Raw genomic sequence first — 27,866 nt, 5'->3', positions numbered from 1 at the left:
GCCCAGCAGGGGGGGCTCGCAGGACGGAGGACCGGGCCCCGACAGGGCTGTTGGGCGCGCGCCCCGCCTCGGGGCGGCCGCCTCCTGCCTGGGCCGTGTTCGCGGCTGGGCCCGGGGAGGCCACGTGCGAGCCGGCCCGCGTCGCCTCCCCTGCACGTCCCGGCTGACGGGGACGCTGTGTGCTCTTGGCAGCTGCAGACGGCGGCCTCGCGGAGCTACGTGTCCAGCGCGCCCGCCGGCCTGAGCAAGGACGAGGACGCCGGCCGCGTCCATGGCGCCAAGAAGGGCAATTTCCACGAAATCTTTAACCTGACAGAAAACGAGCGTCCGCTGGCAGGTACGTGTGCGATGCGTCTGCGGCCAGGCAGGGTCGCCCTGCCCGGTGCTGGAGGGCCTGATGTCAGGGACAGGCCGCGGGGCCGAGGGAGGGCCGCCCACCCGCCTCCTGCTTCTGGGTGCTTCTGCAGTGAGGGGTCTGACAGCGGAGAGGCAGGCGGGTCTGCCCCGGAGCAGGGCCCACGGAGCGCCGCCCCCTGCGGCCGCCGGCCTCGGCATCTCACAAGCAGGGGCTGCCCGGTCTCGCCCTGGCTGGGCGGCTCCTCCCTCCCTGTGGCCGCCAGGTGGTGACAGGTGACTCTGCTCAGCCTCCCTGAACGCCTGCACTGCTGGGCTCTCCTCGAGGGCGGCCTCCGCCCTGGGTGACACCAGCTGCACAGGGAGAACGTGACAGCTTAAGTTTTGACCTTCTGAGCCTCATCCTCCCGACCTGGACCGTGCTGCCTGGGCTCCGAGAGTCCTGGCGGCAGTTGATGCGTTAAACCGGCTTTGCCTTTAGAAACGGGGACCACGCCCCGTCACGTGGACGGGAAAGGTCCCTTCCAGAGGCGCTGGAGGCCACGTCTCACCAGCTCCTGCTTGGCTCCCGCTTCCCTGCCTCTCGGGTTTTAGCCGGTGGTGGAGGCACTGCGGTCCGTCCTTCAGCAGCCAGTGCCGTGGGGCCAGCGTCCCCTCAGAGGGCGGGCGTTTCCACCGGGGAAAGCGACAGGCTGCTTTTGTCCCCATCAGTGTGTGAGAACGGCTGGCGCTGCTGCCTGATAAACAGAGACCGGAAGATGCCGACCGATTACATCCGGAACGGGGTTCTGTACGTGACGGAGAAGTGAGTGAGGCCGCGGGCGGCGGGTGGCAGGCGGGCGGCCTCCGGGTGTGGCCGAGGGTAGAGGCGGCTCCTCGCAGCCCCGCTCCACTCCGGGGAAGCCCAGCGGCGCAGCAGCGGCGGGGCCCTGGCCCTGGGGACGTACCGCCCTGGAGTCGTCGTTCCCGGGGCCCCGGGGTGCCCATGTGGCGCCCATGTGGCGTGGCGGGACCCCTGTGTTCCCCCTGCCAGGCCCCGGCCCTGGGCCGGCGGTGTCCTTGTTACTGTCCAGGTACGCCAGGGTCAGGGTGATGGAGCAGGTCCGGAGGGCTCTGTCCTCAGCCTCGGGGCCCTTGGGTCCTCGTCCCCATGGCTCAGCTGGGCCCGCCCCGTCCTCTAGCCCTGGCCGAGGCCACCCCTTCTCCTTGGGTGTCCCAGCGGTCAGGGTCCGCGTCGAGCAGTGGGCCGTGCCCTCGAAGAGCCATGGGGCTCCTTGTGGAAGCCAGGTCTTGTTCAGAGGGACCGTGTCTGGGCAGCGGTGGTGGCAGCCGGGCGCAGTCCCCGCAGGCTCCTTGCTGGGTTGTGCTGTCGCTCCCCCCACCGCGGGTGTGGCCCCCCCTGGTCATCGCTGGCTTGTGCTCTGTCTCCCCACCCCTGTAGCTACCTGTGCTTCGAGAGCTCCAAGTCCGGCTCCTCCAAGCGGAACAAGGTCATCAGGCTGCTGGACATCACCGACATCCAGAAGGTAGGCAGGGCCGCCTCCTGGCCTCTCAGGCCAGGGAGCAGAGACGCTCCGGGTCGCCAGGGTGCTGGAGGCGGAGGCAGGCTGGGTTAGCGCTGAGGATGCCGTGGGCCCGCCGGACAGGTGCGGCTTCTGCCCGCGGTGGGACTCCCTTTCCTGGGGCCTCTGTGCAGGGCCCCTCCGCCCGTCGGGGGGGGGGGCCTCCTTCCCTTCCCCCGCTCTGAGGCCAGCAGGCGGGAAGGGAGACGCAGTCAGACACCTGAGCGGGCTCTGACCCCAGGCCGTCAGCCCCCGCCCCCCAGGGCAGGCCCTCCCCTCCCCCCTGGCTCCTGTTTTCTAGCCGTTTCCATCCTGCCCCGTGGAGCGGGCACAGGTGTGTGCGGAGCCACGAGGAGGGGCTAACACATACTTGGTGGGGGCGGCCAGCCCACCGCGTGCCCTCCGAGCTCCAGGGTGGGCCCCAGCGGCTCCTCCCCTCCAAGGGGGTGCCAGGAGCATGCCGGGCTGTGATGGGCCCCTCCTCCTGCCCAGAGAGAAGGTGTGTGGTCAGTGGGGGTCAGAGGAGCAGGACCAGGCCGGGGGCAGCTCCTCAGGGCACCCCCAGCCTCACCTGGGCCGACCAGCCGCTGGGGACAGGCCGGGCACAGGGTCTGCAGCTCTGGTGTCTCGGTCACAGTCAGTCCTTGGCATCTTGGGGCTGCGACGGCCCAGGCTCGTGCCCACAGGGGTCTTGCCGTGTGGGGCTCCGTGGAGGAGGAAGCCCTGGGTGTGGGGAGGGTGTCCTTGTCCCCGGGAGAGGCCTGTGGTGACGGGCGCGCTGTTGGCTTCCAGTACAAGGTCCTCTCGGTCCTCCCGGGGTCCGGCATGGGGATCGCCGTGTCCACACCATCTACCCAGAAAGTAAGTGCTCCCAGGGGCGGCCCTGAGCACAGGCCCCCCCCCTTCCTCCCCCCCTATCCCGTCCTGGGGGCAGCGGGAGCCCAGGAGGCTGGGCCCAGGGCAGGCGCCCGGGCACGGAGGGGTGGTGCCAGGAGCCCCGCTTCCGGGTGGGGGGCAGGCCTGGCCGGCGCGGCCTCACCGACGGCGCTTCCCCCCGCCAGCCACTGGTGTTCGGCGCCATGGTGCACAGAGACGAGGCCTTCGAGACCATCTTCAGCCAGTACCTGAAGATCACGGCGGCCGCGGCGGCCGGCAGCGACAGCTAGTGTTGACCCGCCGGCTCGTCGCTGCAAGCATTTCCTTTTTTTTTTAACAATTTGGTAGCGGGAAAAACGGGACCTTCTCCTGATCTTTTGCAATAATCCCCCTGATGTGTGGTTCCTGTCGTGTTGACCCCAGCGCAGGGCTCGGGGCTCTCGCGGGCATGTCTCGTGGACACGGAGAGCAGAGGGTGCTCGGAGGCTCCCGGGAGGGACGGCCCGCAGGACAGACGCCGCTAAGCACGGCTGCCCCCTCGGTCCCCCCCTGGGCAGAGACCGGCCGGCCGGCTTCCCACCAAAGCCATACCGAGGAGCACACACGGTCCCCCCCCCGAGGGGCGGGATGGACGAGGGCCGCGGAGGCCCGACCCCGCCGGCCACACAGATGGGCCGGCCCTTCAGGGAGACCCTCGAGCATGTCCCAGGAGTGTGACATGGACCAGCCGGCAGGCGGCCTGTGGTGGGCATTTACGTTAGGAGGATGCAGAGTGCCCGGGGATGGGCCGGGGGATGTGCCCCTTTCAAACCCATCGCTCCGTGGAAGGGCCCAGAACCTCTGCCCCGGGGCACTCCAGGCTGAGTGCTGGGCTTGGTGAAGGGGTCTCTTGGGCTGGGAGTGGGAACAGACAAGAGTGCCCCGCCCACGGGGGCCCAGGCTGGCGGATGGCCTGCCTGTGTGGGCCAGGCTGGGACGCTTGGGTCACCAGGCTCTGGGTGGGGGGGGGGGGGAGGGTTGACCACCCCTGGCACCTGCACACGCACGGGGGAGCAGGCTCATGCCCTCGCCGCCCAGGAAGCGAAGCCCCAGCCCTCGAGGCGGCCAGAGTGGGTGTCTGGCCGGCTGTTCCTTCCAGGACGGCCCTGAAAAGTGTGGCGTGGGGCCAGGCCGGGGCCCTGGGGAGGATGCACGGGGGAGCCCGCCCCCGCTCAGCACTCCCTGGGGCACCTCTGGTTCCTCGGCTTGTCCTTTGGGGGTCACCGAGATTGTTTTTTGAAGAAAAAGAAGATTCTATTTTTTACAGAGAGCAAGCTGTTTTTCTTATTTTTGTATCATTTTTCAGATGTAATTTTTACCTTTGCTCTGATCCTAATTTGCTGGTCAGGGGAGAGGTTCGGGGGCCTCGCTCTCGTCACCCCTTCGTGGAGGGGCACGGGGCGGGCAGCCATGCCCACAGCTGGTTGAAGCACAGGCCGCCCGGTCGGTGGGGCCCCAGGGCCCCGAGGTGCCCGCCCGGCTCCAGCCACACTGGCACTGATGTTCGTGTGCCCGTGAAGGTGGATCTTTCCTGGCGGGGCCCACGGTCAGCAGGTGGGACACGGGGGGCGGGCGGCTTCATACCCAGCGGGGCCTCGTTGGTGCCCGAGGCCCCTGCTGACCGCAGGGCGATCCCTGGGGGTGCTGCTCAGACCCCGTTCCCCAGGGCTGCTGAGGGGTCAACACGAGTCTCCATTAGCACGATGGGACTGTCCCCAAGCACAGGGGTGGGACTGCAGGGGACGGGCCTGCCTCGGAGCAGCGTGGTTGAGTTTGAGTCCCTGCTGAGGACAAAGGGAATGAAAACTGACCACGTGCTGGGGGTGCTGGGGGCGCGGCGCGGCCACCGTCCCCAGCTGCTCAGGGACCGGTGGCGGGTCCTTGGTGAGGACGAGCAGACCTGAGCAGCACTGGGCTTCCGTCGGAGAGAACCTGTAGTTTTTATTGAACTGTGTCAATCTGGGCAGATGTTTCATTTCTGCTACTAATCACTGAACTAGAATGAATGTTAAATTTTTTATGTCTGAAGCTTGAGTCTATTTTGAATCTGTAAATAATCGTTACTGGTGTAACTTTTGTTCCACGAAAGGATTGTACTGTATGAAGTACTGATGAAAAAAATCCCCCTGTAACATTTTTTTAAGAAAACCTTGTTTAAAGAAAAAGTCTTGTATAAATTATAATTTTTATTTAAATAAACGTGAAATGCTTTGTGATAAGGTGGGGGGCCCTCGACTTTCCTGGCAGGGTCCCTGTGCACCGTGGTCCCCTCGGGGCACCCAGGGTCCCTGGGGCCCCAGGACAGTGGGGGTTTGGGCACCAAGGCTGAGGAGGGAGCTGGCACCCTGGGCGTGAGGGCCGTGGACCTGGCGAGGTGGGGAGGAGGGTGCCATGAGGGCTGGCGGCTGGCTGCAGGGGGCACCATCACCCGTGGGGGTCAGGCGAGCTCAGAGTTGGGGCAAAAAGCAGTGCTTCCAGTTGAGGGTAAGAGCCTCATGCCGCCTAGAGGCGCCTCTCCTGAGGGGCTGTAGGCATCTCTGGGACCAGGTGTGGCTGCGCCCCCAGCTCTGAGGCTGAGGAGCCTTGGTGGCACTTGTGGCTCAGCTGGTCCCATTGCTGACACTGGACAAAGGACGCAGGAGCCTGCCCGGCTTGTGACACCACCAGGGCGGCACACTGACCCTGTGCTGGGGACACCCAAGGCCCCAGCCTCCTGCACCCCGAGGCCAGCCCAGGTCCCTTGGGAGTGGCCAGAGCCGGATGAGAAACCAGGTCCAGTGGGCCAGTGCTGCTGTCGGGGGCTGAACTCGGTACCACATCCGTCCACCACCAGCGCGGTCCTAGGGGCTGGGACAAAGCGGTGATGGGCAGCAGTCCCTGGGGAACCAGGCACACGTCCAAGGCTCCTCCCCGCTGAGTCTCTAGCTGTGATTTTGTAGCTAAAACAAACCTCCCAAGCCCTGCCCCCCTCCCCCCGCCGAAGTGTCCACTCGGCCCCCACCCGCTCTTCCCCAGTAGCCCATGGGAGTCCCCAGCCCCCCAGGGCCAGCCCAGTGGCCAGCCCTTGCCCACGGCAACACCTGCTTCCTGGAGGGCACAGGCCCCTGCCCACTGTGCAGATGGAGCTGCCCAGGTAACAGCCCCAAATTGCCTCTTTAGAGACATTTCATTAACGTGTCAATCAGGTGGCACCAGGTGCCTGGTCACCACCCGCGATAACCTTTTCTCGGAGCACGTGGCTTCCCCTGGGCGCTTCGTGTTGGGCTTTTCTCAGCAGGGCTCGGGGTGGGGGGGGCCTCCCCCAGCTTTACCTGGGGATCCGTGGGACAACGGAAGGTGCCCCGTGGTGCCCCCGCAGCAGCCGGGCCATTGTTCTCAGGGCAGTGCAGCCTGAGCACAGCAGGAGCCCTCACTCCGGCTGCAAAGCACAGGAGCCGCCCCCACAGGGCAGGGGGAACCTGGGGACAAGAACGTTCTCTTTGGGGCACTGAGGGCCTGGCGCGCAGCAAGCACGTGGTGCGTGGCCTTGGCGAATGTAAATAAGGCCACGGGCTGAGCAAGGACCACGGTCAGCCAAGGGCTGTGACCAACACCGGCCACCCTCCGTGACCAAGGGGCAGAGCCAACGCCAGAGGTACTTGCTGTGACAGAGGCGGGGGCGAGGGGTTGGCTCTGAAGGGGTAAAGCGGACCCCTGAGGGGCACAGGCAGCTGCGGAGCGGCTGCTGCTCGTGAGCCAAAGCCTCGTGCAGAACGAAGGACCCAGAAGACCAGCCTGGGTAGGTGTGCTGGGGAAAGCCACCCAGCTCCCTGAAATCTGCCCCCCAAGACACACCGGAATGGCTGCCCTTCCCCCTTGGGGCCCAGTGTCCTGCACCATCAAAGGCCAGCATCACAGCAGCAGCAAGATTGTGCGGAAGGATGCTCGAGAGATGTGTGATGAGAGCGAGCCCCACCCCCACTCCAGAGACAACCAAGAGGTGAGTTTTGGGGTATACTCTGACACGGACCAGGTACATTTCTGTGTAATAACAAAACTTTTAAAGGATAACAGCCTTAAAATATGAAGGTTTAAAGAACAATCTAAACGAGATTGAGACGTAGGGGAAAATTATAAACCTGTATTAAAAGACGTGAACGAATAGTTTCCTTGCGGCACAGTGGGTCAAGGACACAGTGCTGTCACCGATCGGCTCACGTGGCTGCCATGGTGCGGGTTTGACCCACGGTCCAGGAACTTCCGTATGCCACTGGTGTGGCCAAAAGAAAAGAAAAAAAAAAGAGTGAGGACCTTTATAGATGGAAATATATGTACTGGTCATAGACTGGAAAATTCAGCTTCATGCCGAAAATGTCTTCCCGAAACAATGAGAATGAAACATGTCACAGAAAATGACACAGTATGATTGATGCTTTTATATCAAGAGAAAAATCTGCAAAACTCAATATACTGAGAATATAAACCAACATGTAGGGAAAGGGGAAAAAAAAAACCTTATCCTACCCTCTTAGGTTCAGTTCCTGGAGCCTGTAAATTAAATGAACAAAAAGCAAATTAGAAGAAAAGGCAAACAGGACATTCCCACCGTGGCTCAGCGGTAATGAACCCAAATATCCATGAGGACACAGGTTCAATCCCCTTGCTCAGTGGGCTTAAGGATCTGGCATTGCCGTGAGCTGTGGCGTAGGTCGCAGACAAGGCTTGGATCCCGCGTTGCTGTGGCTGTAGCACAGGCCGGCAGCTGCACCTCCAATTCGACCCCTAGGCTGGGAACTTCCATATGCCACGAGTGCAACCCTAAAAAGACAAAAATAATAATTTAAAAAAGAAAAGGCGTATGATTTTTATTTAATGCAAATATTTCCATGTTTTGTAGTTCTGGAGGCCTCTGTAGAGAAGCAGTGGCCACCCCCAAGAGGTGGTTGGCCCTAGGGCATTCTATGCCATTTTAACAATGGGCAATAAGGGAGCCTGGGCTTCCGGGGTGAAAATTAATTTATCAGGGAATCTCGCTGGGGGAAACGACTGGAAGAGAAGGGTTGTTTTATTGAGGGGGGTCTGCGCAGACCCATTTCAGTGCTGACTTTCTGCCTCCGGTGACGAAGGTGGCACAGGACGGAAGGGACACCTTCACAAGGGGAAGCCACGGCCTTCCAGGCAGCGGAGGGGGCAGGGGGCTCTTTCTGCTTTTGCTGGTGCTTCACTGCCTTCAGCTCAAAACAGGCCCCACGCCGTGTTTGTGGGAGGCCGTGTTCTGGTCCCCACACGTGGGTAAAGCAAAGGGAAACATACACTCACGTTTTTAAACAGTAGTTACCTCCTCGGTGGGGACGGGGAGGCTCCGTCCAGAATGGAGCACGGGCAGCACGGGGGCCAAGTCCAGTTTCTTGGCACGGATGGTAAATATGTACCACTGTTTTACTCTTATTCTCTTGTTCTTTAAATTGTACGTGTTTTCACAAAAAAATCTTCTGCTTTGAAAATAACAGGAATGTGTAAGAGAGAAGAAAAAAAAAAAGCCAAATTCTGCCCAAAGTAACAACTTTATTTGTCTTCTCAAACATCTCAGAGCAAATCTGTCATTCTCTAATCTTGAAGCCAGCAAGATTAGAAAGGGAATGAAGCCACCTTTCCCCCCACAGGGCCAGGGACACGGGATCCAGGAAAGCCAGAGCCAGAGGCCCAGACCTCAGGCGCGATAACCAGAAAGTCCGCGCCTGACCCACGAGCCACGAAGGAAGGAAAAGCCCAGACGCGGCTTCTTACGGATCGAGGCTTCCCCATCCAGCCGGCAGGTCTCCTCTTGCCCTCGGCCGTCACAGCGCAGCCTCGCGGGTGCTCTGCCCAGGGTCCCAGCGAGGGGAGGTCCCGAGGGTGCTCTGGGCCCAGGTCGGGTCATGCGCAGCGCCCGGGGGTGGGGGTGGCACAGTGCCAGGACCGCGGGGCGGGGGCTGGGTCTCCTGCTGGCATCGCAGCCTCCCCCTCCGGCCGGGAGTGCTTTGCGAGAATTGCAGAGGCTCTGAGGGCAGACCCGGTGGGAGACGTTTCCGGGGACGATGCGGATGGAGGCTCCCTGGGGGACCTCGGGAAGCAGCACCGTTCATTCCAGGGCACCGCCCAGCCCGAGCCGCCCCCGAGGGGAGCCGCAGTCCAGTCTCGCCCCTTTTGCACCCCCCCGACCCCGCAGGGCAAACAGTGAGACAAATGACACATGGACTTTCCTCTCAGCCCCGGGCTTTCCGGTCACCCGCCACTTGTCAAACCATTGGACCCGCACCATTATTTAACAACAGGGTCGATTCACAAACTGCTGCTGAAGCTGCCTTTCGCCGGACGTGGGTGCAACCGCATGATGGAAGAGGAAGTTTCAAACTTCGAAACAGAAATCACTGCAAACAGAGTTCCCGCTGTGGTGCAATGGCATCGGTGGCATCGCTTGCAGCTCCGGGACGCAGGGTCGATCCCCAGCCTCCCGGGCACCATGGGTTAAGGATCCAGGGCTGCCGCAGATGTGGCGTAAGTCGCAACTGCATCTCGTATCTGATCCCTGGCCGGGGAACTCCACATGCCCCAGGGCGGCCAAAAAAGAAAAAGAAAAAAAAAATCACTGCGAATGAATTCCCAAAACACACAACGTCTGTTAGATGCAGACGGGACCGACAACCGTGCGAAGAACCCACAGCCCCTCAACCTGCCCCTCGTTCCAGGCAGACGCCCTCATCACAAATTCAAGTTTAAGGTGCACCCTCTTCCCTTTCAGACACAGCTGTTTCAGACGTGTCTCCCGCACACGTGCACCAACACGAGGCGAGGAGCCCCTGGGACCGGTGGCCCCAGCGCCTGAGCAGAAGACAAACCACAGCACTGACGGCGAGGACACGGTCTATCCTCTACTGGTTTAAAGGACACAACTTTCGATAAATACACAGAAACGGGCATGAAGACAGAGGAACAAACCCGGACCAGGCATGGGCTCCGGGGCTGCAGCCAAGGAGACCCTAGGGCGAGGGAACCCCCACCACCGGGGGTCGGGGGCTCTGACGGAGGTCAACACAGGGGACAAAGGAGCTTTATCCCGGCTACGCCGGCTGCCCCCGGCCACCCACCCACCCCCGGACCCAGCTACGCCATCCGCCTGTGTCCCGAGACAGCACACGTGTGTTCTCAGCGTAAACACACACCAGGGCTTCACAAGCGGCCAGTTTCCAGGGCTCCCGGCGTGTTCCTGCTGCCAGCTGGATTGTCTAGAATCCCTGGTGTGATGAAAGCAAGCACTGAGATGCCCCAGGACGCAGTGGCACTGCTCTCGGGCCTCTCCCGCACCAGAACAGGCTACTCTGAGGTGTCCCTTAAAGCAGGGCCGTAGTTGCATGGGGCAGAAAGGGTCCGGGAGCAGCGCCTTAACCACACGTTAGAACGCAGGTCATAGGAAGCCGGGAGTGTCATCTACTTGCCAGAACCTGACCACAGGCTGCCACAGAGAAAGCCTTGTAAAGCAGATCAGGGGCCCCTGAGTACACCACGCAACCAGATGGCACAGCTGTGATGGCACGCGCTCCCGTGGTGCTGTCCCTAAGAGGACTGCAATAGAGGCACGGGGGCCGTTTTTAGATCTGCACGGCCGGGCGCGGTTGAAACCGAAGAAGCCAGCACCCGCTTCCCGCAGCAGCTACCGTCTGCTGAGGGTGAGCCATGGGAAACGCAGCACACAGGTTCCCGCAGAACTGAAGATGCCAGGTACGCCCACAAAGCTGCCGACAAAAGGTATTTTCTTTCTAAAATCGAGATTTAACTATCAAAAATAAATTTCTAAATTTAAATGTATAGCAACATAATTGGTCTGTAGTCATTTTCTTAAATAATTCCCACACTTCCCGAGCCCGGCGAGGAGGTGGCTCATGCGTGGCGGCGTCTCAGCTGTGCCATTCCCGCCTGGGCGGCTCCTCGATTCCGCGGGCAAAGAGCCGGACCAGCTGGCAGTGGACCCTGCAGAGACAAAGGGCCCCACTCAGCCCCACGACGTGTCCCCCAACTCGTGGCCCCACAGCTGGCCCAGGGCGCAGTGGGCCTTGCTGCGCCGTCTCCATCCCACCCGGCAGCGACAGGTCGGGGGCGCAGAGGGACCCCTTACACTCCCGAGAAACCTTTTCCGTAAGGGCCACGTGGAACCCGGGAATTGGCAGCCCCGGCCCTAATCCCAGCGCCCCGCCGCAAGCAGCGTGACAAACCCACAGGCCCCTCCCTCCCTCGGTCTCATCAGGCCCGAGCCCGCGGGGCGTGGGGAGGACCCCATGAAGGGCGACCCCGAGTGCCAGGAGCCACGGGAACTGCGCAGACAAGCGGCCCCACCGCTGCCGGAGCCGAGGGACCCCCACTTCCCACAACAGCCCCAGGGCGGCGGCCAGTGGGGGGAAGGGCTCAGAGGGCAGCGTGGGCTCTGGGTGCCAGCAGCAGTGCCACCTCCCTGCTTTATTAATGATGTCAGGACCTCCTTGGAGAGGTTTAGTAATAAAACCCCACGACGAAGGGTCTCCCTATTCAAGGCGCCGCACCGATCGTCAGGTTATGCAGCATGTATTTCACAAGAGCGCCTCTGCGGGTTTTCAGAACCTCACGAGTCAGCATTAACAATAACTCCCTTTCCCGAGCTTGTGAGTCTACAGAGGTGAAGTCCTGCCCGCAGGACTGGCGGGCGGGTTTCCTGCGACCTTGGAGCCATCGCAGGTTCCTAGCTAGACGTGAGCTGGGCGGTCACTGCCACACTGACTGCATCCTGGCCGCAAGAACAGGGAGTCGCCGACTCCGGCGGCGGGGGCGGGATTTGAGATGCTGCCACTTGCGGCTTTATTGGGACATTAGTGGGAAGACGACCTACCACTGGGCCCAGGCGCTGGTGGGTTGGGAAGCCATTCTAAGTGGGGGATTACAAGAGTTCCCAGGTGGGGACGTGGGTTAAGAAACCAGCTTTGTCACTGCCGTGGTGCAGGTTCTATCCCTGGCCTGGGAACTTCCGAGGGAGCGGCCAAAAAAAAAAAGTAGGGGATCGTAGACCGGGATACACGCGCTGCCCCAAAACACGGGAGGGTTTGCCCCTCACCCATCTCCCACGCACGGCGGGGGGTGGGGGGGCTACAGGCGCTCACTCCGGCCTCTTCCCACCCAACGCCCACTGTGCTAACGGCAGTGAGGGTCCAGGTTGCTTTCCTTAGAGTGGACCCAGACCCTAAAGACATTTCCCGCAGGACAGACCTTCTAGAACCTTACACTTCTCCCCCATCTCTGCAACTCTTGCACCCACACCTTTCTCAAGACCACACCTTCTTTTACCGTGTCTTTCTGGGCACTATTTCCTGTGCTCAGTAGCACATAGACTCAGAGTTCGGATTCCCAAGTCCAATACAACGGGCCCAGCAGGTTCGGGCCGGAGGGGGCCTGGTGCGTGGACCCCAGCGCGGCTGTGGGCTGGGCTCCTCGGGGCAAGGACTTGGGGAGCGCTCACCCACAAAGGCGGTTGGCTTGCTTAATCAGGAGACCAGGGAGAGAGGACCAGTGCTGGGGTCCAGAAAAATGAAGTTGAGGGGCTTCAAAACCTGCAAGAGGAACACCCTGGCGTCTTTCCAAAAGGGGGGGTGTTCACCTGGGGACCTCGACCTCACCTGACCTCGACGGCAGAGCTATGGAGAACCTCCCCGTCGCAGTTCCAGGAGCTGCTCGAGGCGGCGCAGCTGCACGGCGGGTGGTCGCTGCAGAGCTGCCCAAACCGCTTCTTCCCGCGCCCCTCAACGCTGCTGTCCTCATCCCCCGCGGTCTTGGACACAAACTGGAACTTCTTGACGCGATAGACTTCAACGAAAGTGAAGTCGAACTAGCAGGAGACAGCAAAGCGGGGACCGTGTCTCAGAGGGGCTGTGTCAGGGTGGGGCCGGCCCCCCAGCTCCCAGCTGCTCACCCCACAGCCCCGGGGGCCAGAGACGTCACCATGTCATCACCATGTCTCACCACCACGACTCTGTTTGTTTGGCTTTTGGTTTTTGTCTTTTCAGGGCCACACCCACTACACATGGACGTTCCCAGGCTAGGAGTTGAATCAGAGCTGCAGCTGCCGGCCTGCACCACAGCCACCGAAACGCCAGACCCAAGCCACATCTGCAGCCTACCCCACAGCTCATGGTAATACTAGATCCTTAACCCACGGAGTGAGGCCAGGGATTGAACCTGCATCCTCACGGATACTAGTCGGGTTCGTTTCTGTAGAGCCACACGGAAACTCCCACCACGACTCTTAAAGCCTGGTCTCATCCACAGTCAATGACACTTAGGATTCTGTAGGTCCTCAGCAGTGACGTGTACAATTCTTTACCTTTTTGACAAGCACTGTTTAAAAGGCCACATACAAACTCTACTGGACTGGATCTTAAAAACAACTTGAGGGAGTTCCCATCTTGGTGCAGTGGAAATGAATCCGACGAGGAACCGTGAGGTTGCGGGTTCGATCCCTGCCCTCACTCAGTGGGTTAAGGATCCGGCGTTGCCGTGAGCTGTGGTGTAGGCAGTAGATCTGGTGTTGCTGTGGCTCTGGCATAGCCCGGCAGCAAGAGCTCCAATTAAACCCCTAGCCTGGGAACCTCCATATGCTGCGGGTGCTGCCCTAAAAAGACAAAAGACAAGAAAAAAAATTGTTTTTGAGTAAAAAAATCACAAATGTTACTAAAATCAGAGACTGACCAACAGCTGCACTTAAGTGGGTTTTGTTAGACTCGGGGTCTCCCCCGTGTCACTACAAGGATGCCAGTGACTAAGGAAAGACTTGCTGGAAAGGTCTCCATGGAACCCCTTTCCAGAAGCCAAAAGCTTTTGTTCTAAGCAACCTCAGGGGCAATGTGAAATTTCACTGCATCACTCTGTTCTGTTTTAAATAGGAAGAGAAACAACAGGAGAACCCAAGGGGACCTTCCCACCTCCTGATGTCTGTGCCCAAGGCCCATTTATCTTTGACATTGTATTTTTTTTTTTCGTCTTTTGTCCTTTTAGGGCCGCACCTGCGGCATACGGAGGTTCCCAGGCTAGGGGTCCAATCGGAGCTGTAGCCGCCGGCCTACACCCCAGCCACAGCAACACCAGATCCGAGCCATGTCTGTGACCTACACCGCAGCTCACAGCAATGCCGGATCCTTAACCCACTGAATGAGGCCAGGGATCAAACCTGCACCCTCATGGTTCCTCGTCGGATTTGTTTCTGCTGCACCATGGCGGGAACTCTGACTTTGTATTTTGTAATGAGATTTTAGATAAGGACTAACTAGGACTGAGTTTTAAAAAGGTGAAATGTCAGCATTCCTATCGTGGCTCAGCAGTGAACGAACTCGACTAACACCCATGAGGTTGTGGGTTCGATCCCTGGCCTTGCTCAGTGGGTTAAGGATCTGGCGTTGCTGTGGCTGTGGTGTAGGGCGGCAGCTGCAGCTCGATTCGACCTCTGACCTGGGAACCTCCACATGCCGCAGGTGCGGCCCGAAAAAGACAAGATGATGATAATGATAATAATAATAATAAAATGGGTGAAATGTGAATAGAAAAGTCCACCCTCCTTCCACCTGAACTCCTCGCGGATCCTGCAAGGCAGAGATCGGGGAGTCCCCGCCGACGCGGGCCACGTAGAGGCAGCACCCACTCACCTGGTCCCCCTGGTTGGTGTGCCTGACAAGGAACCTCAGGAAGTTGAACCTGGAGCACTTCCGGATGAGGATGAGGTCGGACGACCCGTCCCCCAGGTGGGCGGCCGGCGAGAGGCCCCTGGGGCTCCGGGGACACGCGCAGGACATGTTGGTGGCGTTGATGGCCAGGAACTGCCCGCAGATGACTTTCCACTCTTCCACCTCCTCTGAAGCACCAAGCAACACAGCAGAGCGCACCTTAAATGCTAGCCGGGCAGGCAGGCGTCCCGACGGGACGGGCACGGGGTCTCTGCCAACGTGCCATGCAGTCGGCCTCTCCTCGTCGACACAGGAGACCGACTGCCCTGCCCAGAGGTCACCTCCCGAGAGGCCGGGCCGAGGGCACTTCTGGACAGGTTAGAGCAGGGGTCACCAAATCTGGCCCATCACCTGGTCTCGTGTGGCTTGTGAGCCAAGAATAACTTCCACATTTTTAAATGGTTGGAAAAAAACATCAAAAGAAGAAAAGTATTCTGTGACGTGTGATAGGGACATAAAACTCAAATTTTGGCACCCACAAGAAGATTCTGGAGCACTGCTGAGCCCAAGCCCTTAACCAACCACTCACTGACCCCAGCTCTAGAGCACCCTAGCTGGCTGGCGCCACAGCGGCGACTCAGGGGACCGTGGCAAGGTGGGCACTCCCACAAAACCTGCTCTTCCCGGAGCCTGGCAAAGACACCGCGTGCACTGCCTGGAGCTAGAGGAAGCAGGTGCACAAAGACGTGGGGGAGGCAGCGGGGCGGGGGGACCCCGGGCGGTACCTGTGCTCTCCAAGCCGTACAGCGACCTCTTCTGCTCCTCCTCCAGCTGCTGCCGGCTCTGCCTGCAAACGAAGCACCTGGAGGAGAAGAAGGGCCCCCCAGGACGTCAAAGCGCAGGATGAACCCCGCGTCCGCTCAGCTCCCGTAAAGGAGCCCCGTTTCGAAAGCCTCACTTAAAAACATCGCGTTTACACAGTAAGTTCTCAGGACCCGATCCACTTCTGAAAATGACACAGACAACATGTCCTACTCGAAAATGCACCGATGTTACAAAAAGCAAGGCGCGTCCCACGAGGCCGGCCGTCCGGGGAGCCTGCGTGGCACCAGTGCGGACAAGCCATGAGTTGCAGGTCCCCGCAGTGCACCCCGGCCTGAGACTTTGTTTCCGTCCCTGTGACAGGTCCGGGGCCCCACGGGACGCGTGCCATCAGGCAGGCCAGGGGCCCCGCCGGCGGAATGAGCTTTGTCAGCCGCTGAGTCAGCGGCCGGGCCTCTGACCACTCACTTTCGCGACCTCAAATTCTTGACTTAAACAGGGCAAGGACCGGGGGACGGAAGACCTCGAGTCCATCAAAGCCCCAGAGCCTCTCTGCATCCTCAGACCCCGGAGTAGGGACAAGACGGCCGCCAGCGGGCGTGGGGCAGAGGGCGACTGATTTTAACCTCCACTCCAGGCTCTGCTTGAAACCGGGCACGTGCTGCAGGGCACGCTGGGGGCTCCCAGGGTGGAAAAGGCACCGCCACTTGTCACCTGTGCGTCTGTAGAAATGTCAGCTCAGCCTCAGCCCCGCCCTTGGCCCCGGCCCCCACCTGGCGGAGTCACAGCCTGCTGGACGCCCCGCAGGCGCGCAGAGCTGTCCGTAAAGGGACTCGTCTTCACCACTTCTGACACGTGTTTTTCACTTCAGATCCCCCAGCAGGGGGGCCCGTGGACTCCCCGCTGGAGCAGACAGGGTGACGGGAGCCTGCCACCAGGTTGACCCTGGGCCACGGCAGGAAGTCCTCCAGGGTACTGGGACCTCAGGCATGACACTGGCCACGCTAAACGGGCATCTCCCATCTACACGGCAAGTCCCGACAGAAGCAAATGTGGACAGCCCGGCTCACCCCCATCACTGAGCGGAAACCCACGAGACCGTGCTTACCCCGCCCGGCAGGGCTTCCTGTCCCTGGGAGAGCCCACAGCGTGCTGCGCCGGGAGGAAGGACACCGTGCCCTCGTAGCAGTGATGCGACAGGAAGGTCTTCAGGCCTGGGAGGGCGAGACGAGAGACCCCACACGCCTCACTCCCTGGACAGGAGGCTGAGCCACCAGCCTCCCCAGAGCAGCGGGCGCGGGTCACCCCAAATGCCCGGGGACAGAGCGCCTATGGGAGCACAGGGGCCCCTCCTGCTCCAGGCTGAGCCCCCCACCGCCCTGGGGACTATGGTTCCTGGCCCCCAGAGCTGCCTTCTATGCCAGCAAAGGGGACCCTTGACACCAGTGACCCCCTGGTGGTCTTGACGTGGTGGCCTCTGGGTCCTGCCCTCTGAAGGCGTGACCCCATCATCCACAGCTTTGGTGTCCTGAAGAACTCAGAAGAAAGGCCACGCGGCACAACCAGCACACAGTGACCGCCCCCTCTGACAAACCACAGTGTGTGGCCTGCCGTGCTGCTGGCTTCCCCAAGGCTGCCTGGCCTTCCTCACACCTACCAGATGTGCCAACCTGGTGAAGTCGGCCAGCAGGACATGGGGGGCAGGGCCTGAGGGTGTCCGGGCCACAGCAGGACCCTGCATTAGCCTTCGTGTCCAATGGCAACCCCACTCCCCCAAGCCAGAGGCTGGGCAGGCGCTGGCCACGGTCACGTCTGTGTCACGGTGGGCCACTGGACCCTGCCCCCCAGCACTGGGGCCTCCCTCCTTCAACACAGTACCCAGGCCCCACTCATCACATGCCATCAGCACAAGGTGACAAGGGCACAGCCCAGAACACATGGGGTGGCCTCAGCTCCGACCCAGCTGCCCTCCAGCCCAGGACCTGGGCCTGCCCGTCCTGCTCCTCTGGCACCTGGCATGCGGCTGGGCACCTTGGACCCAGTCAGGATCCGCCTGTCCCGTGGACGGACGCAATGTGGGGCCTGCCCTCCCGGGGGCCCGAGACCTGAACCGCTGGCCTGACCCCGGGTGGCTGGGAAAATGGCACTTAGGTCACTGAAGCGCCCCTGGCTTTCTTCACTTCATCTCACCTCTTTCTCATCAGGGTTTCCGCACATGTGCCACTCCGGCGGCTCTTCTGTTTTTATTTTAAAGCCACACGGTACTTTTTTATTTTTTAAATTGTTTCGTCTTTTTTAGGGTTGCACTCAGGGCATATGGAGGTTCCCAGGCTAGGGGTCGAATTGGAGCTGTAGCCGCCGGCCTACGCCAGAGCCACAACCACGCCGGATCCGAGCTGCGTCTGTGAACCACACCATAGCTCACGGCAACGCTGGATCCTTAACCCACTTGGCGAGGCCAGGGATCGAACCCGCAACCCGGTGGTTCCTAGTTGGATTCGCTAACCACTGCGCCACGACGGGAACTCCAACACTGTACTTGACTAAGCAGGTATTTTTAATGAGTCAAGCTCACCGAGGTATTACTTCTCTCTCTCCCCCAAAAGATTTTAGTGTTTAGATACTGGTGTTTGGAATTCTTCAACTTACACAGGGATACCTCGATTTACCGTTTTTCATTTTACTGGGCCTCGCAGATTGAGCTTTTGCTTTGTTTTGTTTTTAAACTGAAGGCTTGTGGTGCCCCTGCCCCGAGCCACTTTTTCAACAGCACCTGCTCACTTCGCGTCCCGGTTATACTTTAGGGATTCTCGCCACACTTCAAACCGTGTCACTGTCCTCCTCACGGGGCTCTGTCGCCTCGGGTGTCGTCTGCGGCAATTGTTTGCAAGCGAGATGCGCCGGGCCCGGGGGTCGGCGCACTCAACAGACAAGCATCGCCTGTGTTCTCGCCGCTGCGTGGAGCAGCCGCCCCCCGCATCGCCCCCCGTGTCCTCCCCTCGGGCCTCTCTACGCGGCCCCGCCCCCTCAGCGGGTCACCTGAGAAGTCGTAGCGGACGAGGCCCATCCACCGCTTCTTTTCACTGTCCTTGATGAGATCCCCGTAGAAGCCGTACCCCAGCAGGGACACGAAGTAGCGCAGCAGCGTGCCGCCCTGGTGCACGGACGACACGTCCATGGACAGCGAGTCCCCTGCGGAGAGAGGCCACCCCTAGCAGCGCCCGGCCGGCCCGACGGCTCGCGGCCCGAAAGCGAAGACACGCAGACGGCGGTCTCGGCCAAGGCCACGGTCGGCTCCCTTGGGGCCGCCTGCTCTCGGCTGAAATGACTACATTTGACTCACTTTTCCTAAAGAGGCCTGGAAAGCTGTTCTGTGGGGCGGGGGGGGGCGGGGGGGGGGACACAAACACCGTGACCATGAAGCCTGCGAAACGAAACGCCACTAAGTAAGAGAAAGTGGACTCGGGGAGGAGGAGAAGGTACAATCACGGACGTGCCCTCTGGAAACACAGCCCTCCCGAGACTGGGTGGCCGCGAGCTGCACTGCCAGCAGGGACGAGGACCAGAAGCCACACGTGTGCCCTGCCGGCACCTGGACAGCTCTGTGCAGTGTGACAAGCGGTGTGGGGTGGCGAGGGACGGGGTCCAGCCAGGAAGGCCTGTTCTAACAGGGTGACGAGGGGCCGAGTCCCGAGGGGGGAGGACAGAGTGCAGGGCTCTCTGTGGGGACGGGTCAGGGCCGAGGGGCACCTGCTGGTGCAGGGGACACTGGGGACAGCCGGCCAGGGTGCAGGGTGCCCGGGACCCCCAGGACTTGGAGGGGAAGCACTGGAGGGTTCTGCAGGTCACCCCTGTGGACTGGGCTGGGAGACGGCAGGGAAGAGGCAGCAGTCAGGGTCCTGCTGGTGGACGCCCGCGGGAGCGCGGGGAGCAAGCCAGCCCAGCGCTGGGAGGATGCCTACCCAGGATGATGTGCAGAGCTGAGGTTTCCGCGTCGTTCGTGCCCACCGTCGAATAACACACACAGTCTGTGGACCCTAAAAGGGGGACAAGGGCCTTAACGTGACAAATAAATCGAGGACTGCCATGAGGTTCCGTGAGTGCTGGGCTCCTCCACGGCCCTGGAGCACATCAAAAGGACAGACGAAAACTCACCTACGAGATTTAATCTTTGAGGCTGAGTCATCAAGAACACGGAGACTGACCTTGACCGGATATCAGCCAGCTCCTCAGAGCTTTCGGGGCTGCTCCTGAGCCCCGTCTTGGGGAGGGGCCTGCGGCTCGGCGCCCTGCATGGTGTCCCCACTCCCAGCTGCTACAAAGATGGGCAGCGGCCCCAGGGCCCCAGACCACGAGGTCAGAGGGTCTCTATGCAGAGACGTAGCCAGTGGGAAGCTGCAGCGAAGCAAGAACAGCTCACGCAGGTCGCAGAAAAGCCCCACAGACCTGCCGTGCGTGGAGCGAGCCTAGAGCCCACCCGCCTGAGTCCTGGGGCACAGCAGCTGGGCGTGAGGGTCCAGCTGGCCCCGCTCTGAACCCCACAGGCTTGGCCAGGGCTCCGCCAACTCCTGCCCATGCCCATCTCTAAGTGGGGGTGACCTCAGAGCACCCAGCTAGCGCCTGGACCCCAGGGACACGGGGGTGATGCTAGGGGCCTGCCCCGGTCTCCGCCCTCCACCTGAGGGGGCAGAGAATCTCCCAGGCGCTTCTTCATAGCGGGGCAGCCCACGCCCGAGACTCTGATCAGTGGGTTCGGGGTGGGGCACAGCAATCCACACCGTGTTGCGAGTGCTGAAGAGCTCAGAACCCGTGGAGAATAAACTGACGGACCCAGAACCGCTCAATAACTCACCCCACAGACACACAACCAGCACGACCGAGACCCGACAGGAAATGGCCGCAGCATGAACAGGTGCACAGGCCCGGCCGCGGGCAGGGGGATGCTGGGCCCTCGGGCCCCAGACACCCCACAAGGCCTGTCCTAAGCGATGTCCGAGGGAGCCTGAAAGCTCGTGGTTCTAGACAGACGCGCTGGACGGCAGACAGCCTTTGCCATCCAGAGGAACAGAATCTGGTCCAGCTTGAGATATGAATACACACAAACTCGTACTTCTCATACAGCTATTTTTCTTTTGTGTTCATCTGAAGACTTGAACGCCATCTCATCCCAAAAATGAGCCCCAAAGTAGAACTGTTTAAATCAGTGTTTACGCTAATAGGAGGGGCTAATTCCTAAAATGTAATCAACGGTATTTCGGGAAAACCACGTGGTTTCCGACCATCCCCCACTCCCTCTGGCTGCGGGCGCCCACCTAACAGGCAGAAACGTTGCTGAGAGAATCAACTTCAGAAGAGCCACTAAATGAACGTGAACTGCTCCCAAGGCAGAATCCTGTAGGCCCTAAACCTTCCGGCAATTGCCCCAGAGCCCATGCCTCCCTCACGGCCGAGGGCACACAAGCCGCCCTTGAGACACATCTGATCAGACACCCAGCCTCGCCTGCATTTGCTCAGACAGAACTTGTGTTCTCAGAAGTCTTTTAATCAGTAGAAATCCAGCAATGACCTCAACGGAGATGAACAAACAGGGGTTTCATGTCCTTCGGACATTTAAAGTCTTTCTTTCTGGGCCTAGAAATGAAGAATCCAACTGCTCTGTATCAAGCGGACACAAAAGCCAAGCTGAAAGTCTTACAAAGGAACTTCAGGTAGGGATCTGTTTTGGGGGGAGAAGCCAGCATTTCTGACCCGCCACACGGTCAACTTACAACCACAACCACCTGCACTTCTGATGACTGGTCACAACGAGGGCGTCTCGTCATCAGAGGCGTTTCCTGTGGGACAGGCTGACGGCCTTCCTGGTCAGACAGACGGTCAGGCCAGGGCCACACCTCAGACAAACCGCCTGCCCCAGGGGGCTGGGCTGGACGTGGCCCGCGTTTCCGAGTTCACTCACTAGGAACTAACGGCCAGGGCTTCCACGGGGACTGTGAGATGGTGCAGAACCTGCAGGCGCTTGGAGCTACAGACAAAGCAGAGGATTCGCGGGCCTGCGATGGACGCGTGCTCCCCGTCCTTCGGGCAATGAAATGGCGAGTTTCTAACAGACCCCAGGGATTAGTTTGCTGAAAAGCAGGATTTTTAAAGAAGGTGATCAGCCTGGCTTTGTGGGGCCAGCCCCCACCCGAGCCCCCCACCTATGCTCTGCCTCCTACTCACCTGCTCGCAACACCTGACCTGACAGCACCACCCATAGCCAAGCCTGCCCCTGCCTTAGGGCCTCTGCACGTGCCACTCCTTCTGCCTGGAGCACCCTGTCCCAGATGCAGGCCACCGTCCTCCCGCCCCTTGGTAGTGGTGTCACACTGCAAAGGCCCCCTGGCGCCTGGGGTGGATCCTGCTGCCCCCCACCCCAACTTCTGCTGTAGATTGGAAAGGGGGTGGGAGTGGGGGGGTGGTCTCACACTAGCCCTCAAGATACAAGCCTGACCCAGGGCCCTTCTCCAGCCCCCCCAGCCCCTCGCCTTGAGCACACAGCTGGCTCCCATCATCGCCCTCTGCCCCAACTGACCCTTGGTGTGGCCTGTGCCCGGCCCTCTACCTGTCGCCCCTCGGAAAGGCCCCTGGCCCCCCCTTGGAAGAAGTGCTCCCAGCCACTCGCCCAAACCCCAGCCCCAGCGTTTTCTCTGCACTGTGCCCACTACTGGGGACCCTCTGATGCCACGCTGTTTGTGTGTCTGCTGAGCCTCAAAGCCCTGATCCCACAACGCACAACTCAGTCCAGCCAGGCTGTAGCATGCAGGGCCCGCGTGAGCTCTGGTGCTGTCACCACTTCAGTAGCTTAGCGTCTTAGGCACCAGTGCTATGGGGGCAAATGGTGAGAAAAGGCCTGAAGGAGGAATGAACGAAAAGCAGACAAAATTCATGTAGTCCAGAAGCAGCACATACGGGATTAAACCTGGAAGCAACGTTGGGGGACCTGTGACTCACCGAGGGGACGCCCTGAACCACAGTTGGTGCCCAGTCAAGTGCAGACAGACTTCGGGGCGGGGCCCCGAGAGGGCGGGGCGAGGCGAGGGCGGGGCGAGGCGAGGGCGGGGCGGGGGCGGGGCGGCCTCTGAACTCCACCTCCCCCGCCCTTCTGGGCGACCTCACCACCTCGACCTCCCGCCCCGCATCCTCACCCAGGAAACTGGTCAAGGGCACCATCCAGAACCGAGGCCGAGGATGTTCCCGGAGCCTGACCCACCAGGGTCCCCGCCACCCGTGCATGGCCCCTGACGGCCCAGACACAGGGCGAGGAAGGAGCCACCTCCCACCGAGTTGTCGGCGAAGCCCTGCCTCACCGTCTACCTGGTGATTATTCAAAGAACCAGAGACACAAAACACACTGCGCCAACCCCTCCGGCCACGGCCACGGCCAGCCCCTGACCTCATCACCCCCGGAGGCCTCGCTCCAGGCACCAGGCCCTGCTTCCAGAGACTCCTGCTCCCCTTCTCCCCGACTGTGCTCTGGGAGCGCAGTGACAACTCAGTGCCCCGGCCCCTGCCCACCACCAAAGAGCCACCTCCCCAGCGGCTGGGTTCTCAGCGCCGCGGGGGGAGGGGGACAGGGCCCCTTCCACAGGCAGCAGTGGTCGCGGCCCTTTAACGGGTGAGGAGCCCTGGCTCAGAGGCCCCTGTGACAGGCGCGGTGATGAAAGCACCCTGCCAAAGTCAGGGCCGTGCAGGGAAAGCCCAGGAGCGGCCCGACCCGAGTCCGCGCCCGCGCCCGCCCCCACCCCCACCGGCCCGGCCTCCGTACCCGCAGGAATGATGCCGATCCGCAGCGGGCTGGGCACCAGCGCCGCCCGGGGGTGGTTCTGGTCCACGCCGGCGTCCCTCTGCGTCCTGCCCACCAGGCCGTGCAGGACCTCGCTGAACATGCCGTCGCCGCCCACACAGACGATGCTGCGAAGGAACACAGCGGTGAGGCCGCGGCGCCCCCAGCCCCGCCCCGCCAGCTCCGAGGTGCTCCGACGGCCCCCGTCGCCCCAGGGGCCCAGGCTCGAGGACCCCCTCGCCGCAGCCCCACCCCTCCGTTTCTCCTCCCTTCCCGCATCAGATCTCTTTAGAGCCGGGCCTGTGCCCAAGCCCTGCAGAGACAGCCCTCCCCACGCCCGCCACAGCCACCAGCCAGGCTCCCAGAGGTTACAGGTTCTGGCCACGGCCTACCATGTAAGTCACAGATGAGGCTCAGATCCCGCATTGCTGTGGCCGGATGTGGCCCCCTGGGAACTTCCATATGCCGCACTGTGGCCCTAAAAAGACAAGGCAGGGAGGGAGGCACAAGGGGAGACGCACAGACCCAAGACCAAGGGACGTGCTGCAAAGTGTCTGCCCGTTCCCTCACAATGCAGCCACCCCAAGAAGGCTGAGGATCTGCTCCAAGTTACAGGGACCAGAGAGACACCACCGCTGACTGCAGGCAATCAGGACCCAAGCTCGTGTGCTTCAGAGAAACAAACAACACGGGGCAGGCTCTGGATAAGCACAGCAAACGGTAACTGCATCGCATCCGTGCTGATTTCCCATCACTGCATGTGGGTTTTTCGGCCACAGCACGAAGTTCCCAGGCCAGGGATCGAACTCCCGCCATAGCAGCACCCCAAACGGTTGCAGTAACAACGCCGGATCCTCAACCCACTGAGCTACCAGGGAACTCCTCACCATTGCATTCTGAGCCTGTAAGAGCACATCCCAAGTATTTAGGGGCAAAAAACAATCACGTCGATGCCATACTTTCAAATGACATGGAAAAGACGGACACGCAGGCAACAGACAAAAGGGAAGACAAAACCTTTAAACGGGGGTTTCCCAAGTAGCACAAGAACCTACGACTCCGAGTTTTTCTGCCTTTTCCGATTTTCTAGGAGACGCGTGTTTAGTCCACAACGAGGAAAGGCGATGTAAGGAGAGGGGTGAAGGGAACGCAGACAGACGGGTGACCCTTGACTGCAACTGGCTACTTAGTCGTCAGAGGACGGCCGCTCACTCACCCGTCGTATTTGTCTATGTTGAGCTCGTATAAACTCTCCTTGGCGTGATTAGCGCGCTCTGTCACTGCGGGGAAAGAGCATCACATTGTGTGGTTTCTGTTCAAATCTGTGACTCCTGCTTAAAGCAGACGGCACGTAAACCACGCTTTTACATGAGGTCCCGTGAAGTCTTCAGGCGGGCTTCCCGTAAGAGATCCGCCCTTGGATCTCACCCACATCCCTCTCACGGGAAGGGCTGGCTCCGCCCTCAGGGGAACTCGGCCCTACCTCAGATACACTCTACCAGCAAAGACCTCGTATTCTTTCTTTTTGGCCTCACCTGTGGCATGCGCAAGTTCCCGGGCCAGGGATCGAACCCACGCCACGGCAGCGACCAGAGCAGCTGCAGTGACAGAGCCAGATCCTTAACCTGCTGCACCGCATGGGAACTCCACCAACAAATAACTTTTTTTTTGAAAGAGATTGCATCTTCTGTTTTATAGTTTTCCCTTAGTCTGCAAGAGACTTTTAAAAGTGTAGGAACATGGAGTTCCCGTCGTGGCGCAGTGGGTAACAAATCCGACTAGGAACCATGAGGTTGCAGGCTCGATCCCTGCCCTTGCTCAGTGGGTTAACAATCCGGCGTTGCCGTGAGCTGTGGTGGAGGTTGCAGATGCGGCTCGGATCCCGAGTTGCTGTGGCTCTGGCGTAGGCCGGTGGCTACAGCTCCGATTGGACCCCTAGCCTGGGAACCTCCATATGCCGCGGGAGTAGCCCAAGAAATGGCAAAAAGACCAAAAAAAAAAAAAAAGTAGGAATATACCAAAATGTAAAAAGAGTCAATCCATAGTGTGTGTGCTCAGTGTAACAAAAACTCTACTGAGTCCCTTGCACACACTATTTTGTCCTTGTTTTTCCAACATTTTATCACAATCACTTTTTTATCATTAAAAATTTCTTATAAAGACTACTTGAAAGCGCTATGAACGATTCCTCCAGATTTGCCATGATTCTGTCTCCATGTTTCCAGGTTTGGAGCCTAAGCTGTTTCCAGTGTGTTCCTATAACAACCGTGGCAATGGGTATCTGTGCACATCAGTTTATGCGGCTGACTCTTTCTAGGAAGGTTTAGAAGACGCCAAGACTGGGCACAACCCACGCCTTTTAGAGGCTCTTGACCCACACTGCCAAGTGGTGTGTGGGTAAGTTTACACGAAACCCTCAAAGCTCTGAAGGGGAGAAGTCGCCTCCCCACACCGCCCGGCATCGAGAAATTGCTCGGAAACTCAGGGCTGCTGCAAACCAGGCATCCCATCAGGTGTCTCCTCTTTTTTTCTTTTTTTTTTTTTTTTCCGCTTTTTAGGACCGCACCTGCAGCATATGGAAGTTCCCAACCTAGGGGTCAAATCGGAGCTATAGCAGCCAGCCTGTACCACAGCCACAGCAACGCGGGATCTGAGCCGCATCGGCGACCTACAGCACAGCTCACGGCAACCCCGGATCCTTAACCCACTGAGCGAGGCCAAGGAGCGAACCTGCATCCTCATGAAAACTAGTCAGGCTCCTTACTGCTGAGCCACAGGAACTGACTCTCTTCTTTGATGGCCACACCTGTGGCACAGAGAAGCTCCCAGGCCAGAGACTGAATCCAAGCCACAGCTTCGACCTAGACCATAGCTGTAGTAACGCTGGATCCTGACCAGGGATCGAACCCGCGCCTCTGCAGAAGCTGAGCCGCTGAAGCTGGAATCTGAACACACTGTGCCACAACGGGAACTCCCCCACTGTTTCTTAAGATGCGACCTATTGGTGAAATTATTTCTAGATCTGACTAGAGGCTCATGTCTCTCGCAAAACTCTTCTGTACCCGCGATCTTTGTCCCTCTATCCTCCTAGCGATCCTCCCGTGCGCCTGCAACGCCAAGACCTGGCTAGAAAGGTCCACGTCCCTCATTTCCCATGCTGCTCATTCCGGAGTGCAAACACCCCAACACTCCGCCGCCTTGCTCGACTCGTCTGACAGCGTGCAAAGCGCCACCCGCTGTCAGGGCGCCTCCTGCCCGCTTGGCGGCGACGTCGCGCTTACCGATGATCTCGGCGGTGATGGAGGCGAGCGCGAACAGCGGCGCCACCTTCCTCTCGTAGACCCGCCGGCCGTGTCCTTTCCCCCCCAGCGGATTGACGAACACCAGCAAGTGCTTGGGTCTGGAGGCTGCAAAACAGCGAGAGCGGGGAGCGGGTCTCCCGGGGCGGCCGTGGCCAAAACAAAGGGCCGCGGGGCCGCCCCAAACCAAGCCGAGGTGCTTCTGGAATTCTGCTCAGTGCTATCTGACAGGAAGCCTTTTCAGGGGTTCCCGCTGTGGCTCAGTGGTCAACAGCCCCGCCTAGGTTCCAGGAGGATGTGGGTCTGATCCCTGGCCTCGCTCCGTGGGTTGAGGATCTGGTGCTGCCGTGAGCCATGGTGTAGGTTGCCGAGGCAGCTCAGATCTGGTGTGGCTGTGGCTGTGGCGCAGGCTGGTAGCTGCAGCTCGGATTCGACCCTCAGCCTGGGAAACTCCATATGCTGCAGGTGCGGCCCTAAAAAAAAGCAAAAAAAAAAAAAAAACCTAAGACACATCCCGATAGATATGAAAAGTTTCCCTGAGATCAGGTTTAAGACTCTTCCCCCCGCCCTGGAGGCCAAATCGGGGCGAAGGGTAAGAAAAGAAAAATACGCAAGAACTAAGATGGAAAAAAACAGAATTGTCCTTATTCGCAGTTTACAAAAAGAATCCTCAAATTCTTAAAATTAATACGTGAATTTAGCAATGTCATTGGACACGAGGTGACATGCGAAATTCTAATAAATGTCTGTACACAGATAACACAAATAAATAACAAATAACAGCACCGCAGCACCACGGGGAAGGGACAGTCTTCCCTACTCGCGGCGTGGGGTGACACAGATACTGATGCTTAAGGGGCATGAACCTGGACGGCCTGCCTCGCGCCACACACCCGTTCCAAGTGGACCGTAGGCCCAACGTGAGACCCAAGGCTTTTCTTCTCAGATGTGCCCAGATCCCTAACCCGCTGAGCCACGAGGGACCTCCAAGACACAAAGCTTTAAGAAAACATCATCGTGGCGTTGGAGTAGACAAAGATGTCCTAAGCAGGACACACACTGACCACAGCTTTTTGATTTTTAAGAAGATGAACAGGGAGTCCCCACGGTGGCATAGTGCGTTAACCACGTGGCTTGTCCCTATGGACCCGTTTCCATCCGTGGCCCGGCACAGTGGGCTACGGATCTGGAGTTGCTGCAGCTGGGGTACAGGTCGCAGTGGCGGCACAGATTCCATCCCCGGCCCAGGAACTTGCATAGGCCACAGGGGCAGCCAACAGAGAGAGAGAGAAAGAAAAGATTGTTTAGCACAAGAATTGAACAAAGAGAGTAAAAACACAACCATACAGTGGGAGACAAGATCTAGAATTCAAACAGCCAGTTTAAAGAAGCCCAATAA

The 27,866-nt window shown here is 59.8% G+C and overlaps 2 protein-coding genes across 7 annotated transcripts in view; one reads left to right on the top strand and one right to left on the bottom strand.

The window, feature by feature from the left end:
• Window positions 1-3,105, top strand: part of GRAMD4 (GRAM domain containing 4) — a 73,797-nt gene extending 70,692 nt beyond the window's left edge. For all 6 annotated transcript variants that reach the window (XM_047785953.1, XM_047785958.1, XM_047785956.1 and 3 more), the window contains 5 exons: window positions 193-337; window positions 1,066-1,159; window positions 1,796-1,880; window positions 2,709-2,777; window positions 2,978-3,105. In XM_047785953.1, coding sequence (XP_047641909.1) covers window positions 193-337; window positions 1,066-1,159; window positions 1,796-1,880; window positions 2,709-2,777; window positions 2,978-3,082 — 498 coding nt within the window. In that variant the 3' untranslated portion in view covers window positions 3,083-3,105. The remainder of the gene's footprint in view (window positions 1-192; window positions 338-1,065; window positions 1,160-1,795; window positions 1,881-2,708; window positions 2,778-2,977) is intronic.
• A 5,250-nt stretch (window positions 3,106-8,355) lies between these two features.
• CERK (ceramide kinase) overlaps window positions 8,356-27,866 on the bottom strand; it is a 56,599-nt gene continuing 37,088 nt past the window's right edge. The window contains exons 5-14 of the mRNA XM_047788398.1: window positions 26,450-26,575; window positions 24,385-24,448; window positions 23,151-23,296; window positions 19,309-19,383; window positions 18,386-18,538; window positions 16,455-16,560; window positions 15,310-15,386; window positions 14,507-14,712; window positions 12,488-12,696; window positions 8,356-10,817 (exon numbers count right to left, since the gene is read on the bottom strand). Of these exons, the coding sequence (XP_047644354.1) occupies window positions 10,745-10,817; window positions 12,488-12,696; window positions 14,507-14,712; window positions 15,310-15,386; window positions 16,455-16,560; window positions 18,386-18,538; window positions 19,309-19,383; window positions 23,151-23,296; window positions 24,385-24,448; window positions 26,450-26,575 (1,235 nt within the window). The 3' untranslated portion in view covers window positions 8,356-10,744. The remainder of the gene's footprint in view (window positions 10,818-12,487; window positions 12,697-14,506; window positions 14,713-15,309; window positions 15,387-16,454; window positions 16,561-18,385; window positions 18,539-19,308; window positions 19,384-23,150; window positions 23,297-24,384; window positions 24,449-26,449; window positions 26,576-27,866) is intronic.

The sequence above is a fragment of the Phacochoerus africanus genome, chromosome 7 (genome assembly GCF_016906955.1).
Source record: "Phacochoerus africanus isolate WHEZ1 chromosome 7, ROS_Pafr_v1, whole genome shotgun sequence".
NCBI lineage: Eukaryota > Metazoa > Chordata > Mammalia > Artiodactyla > Suidae > Phacochoerus > Phacochoerus africanus.
The sequence above is the reverse complement of the archived record's forward strand: the minus strand, read 5'-3'. Positions and strand labels throughout refer to the sequence as shown.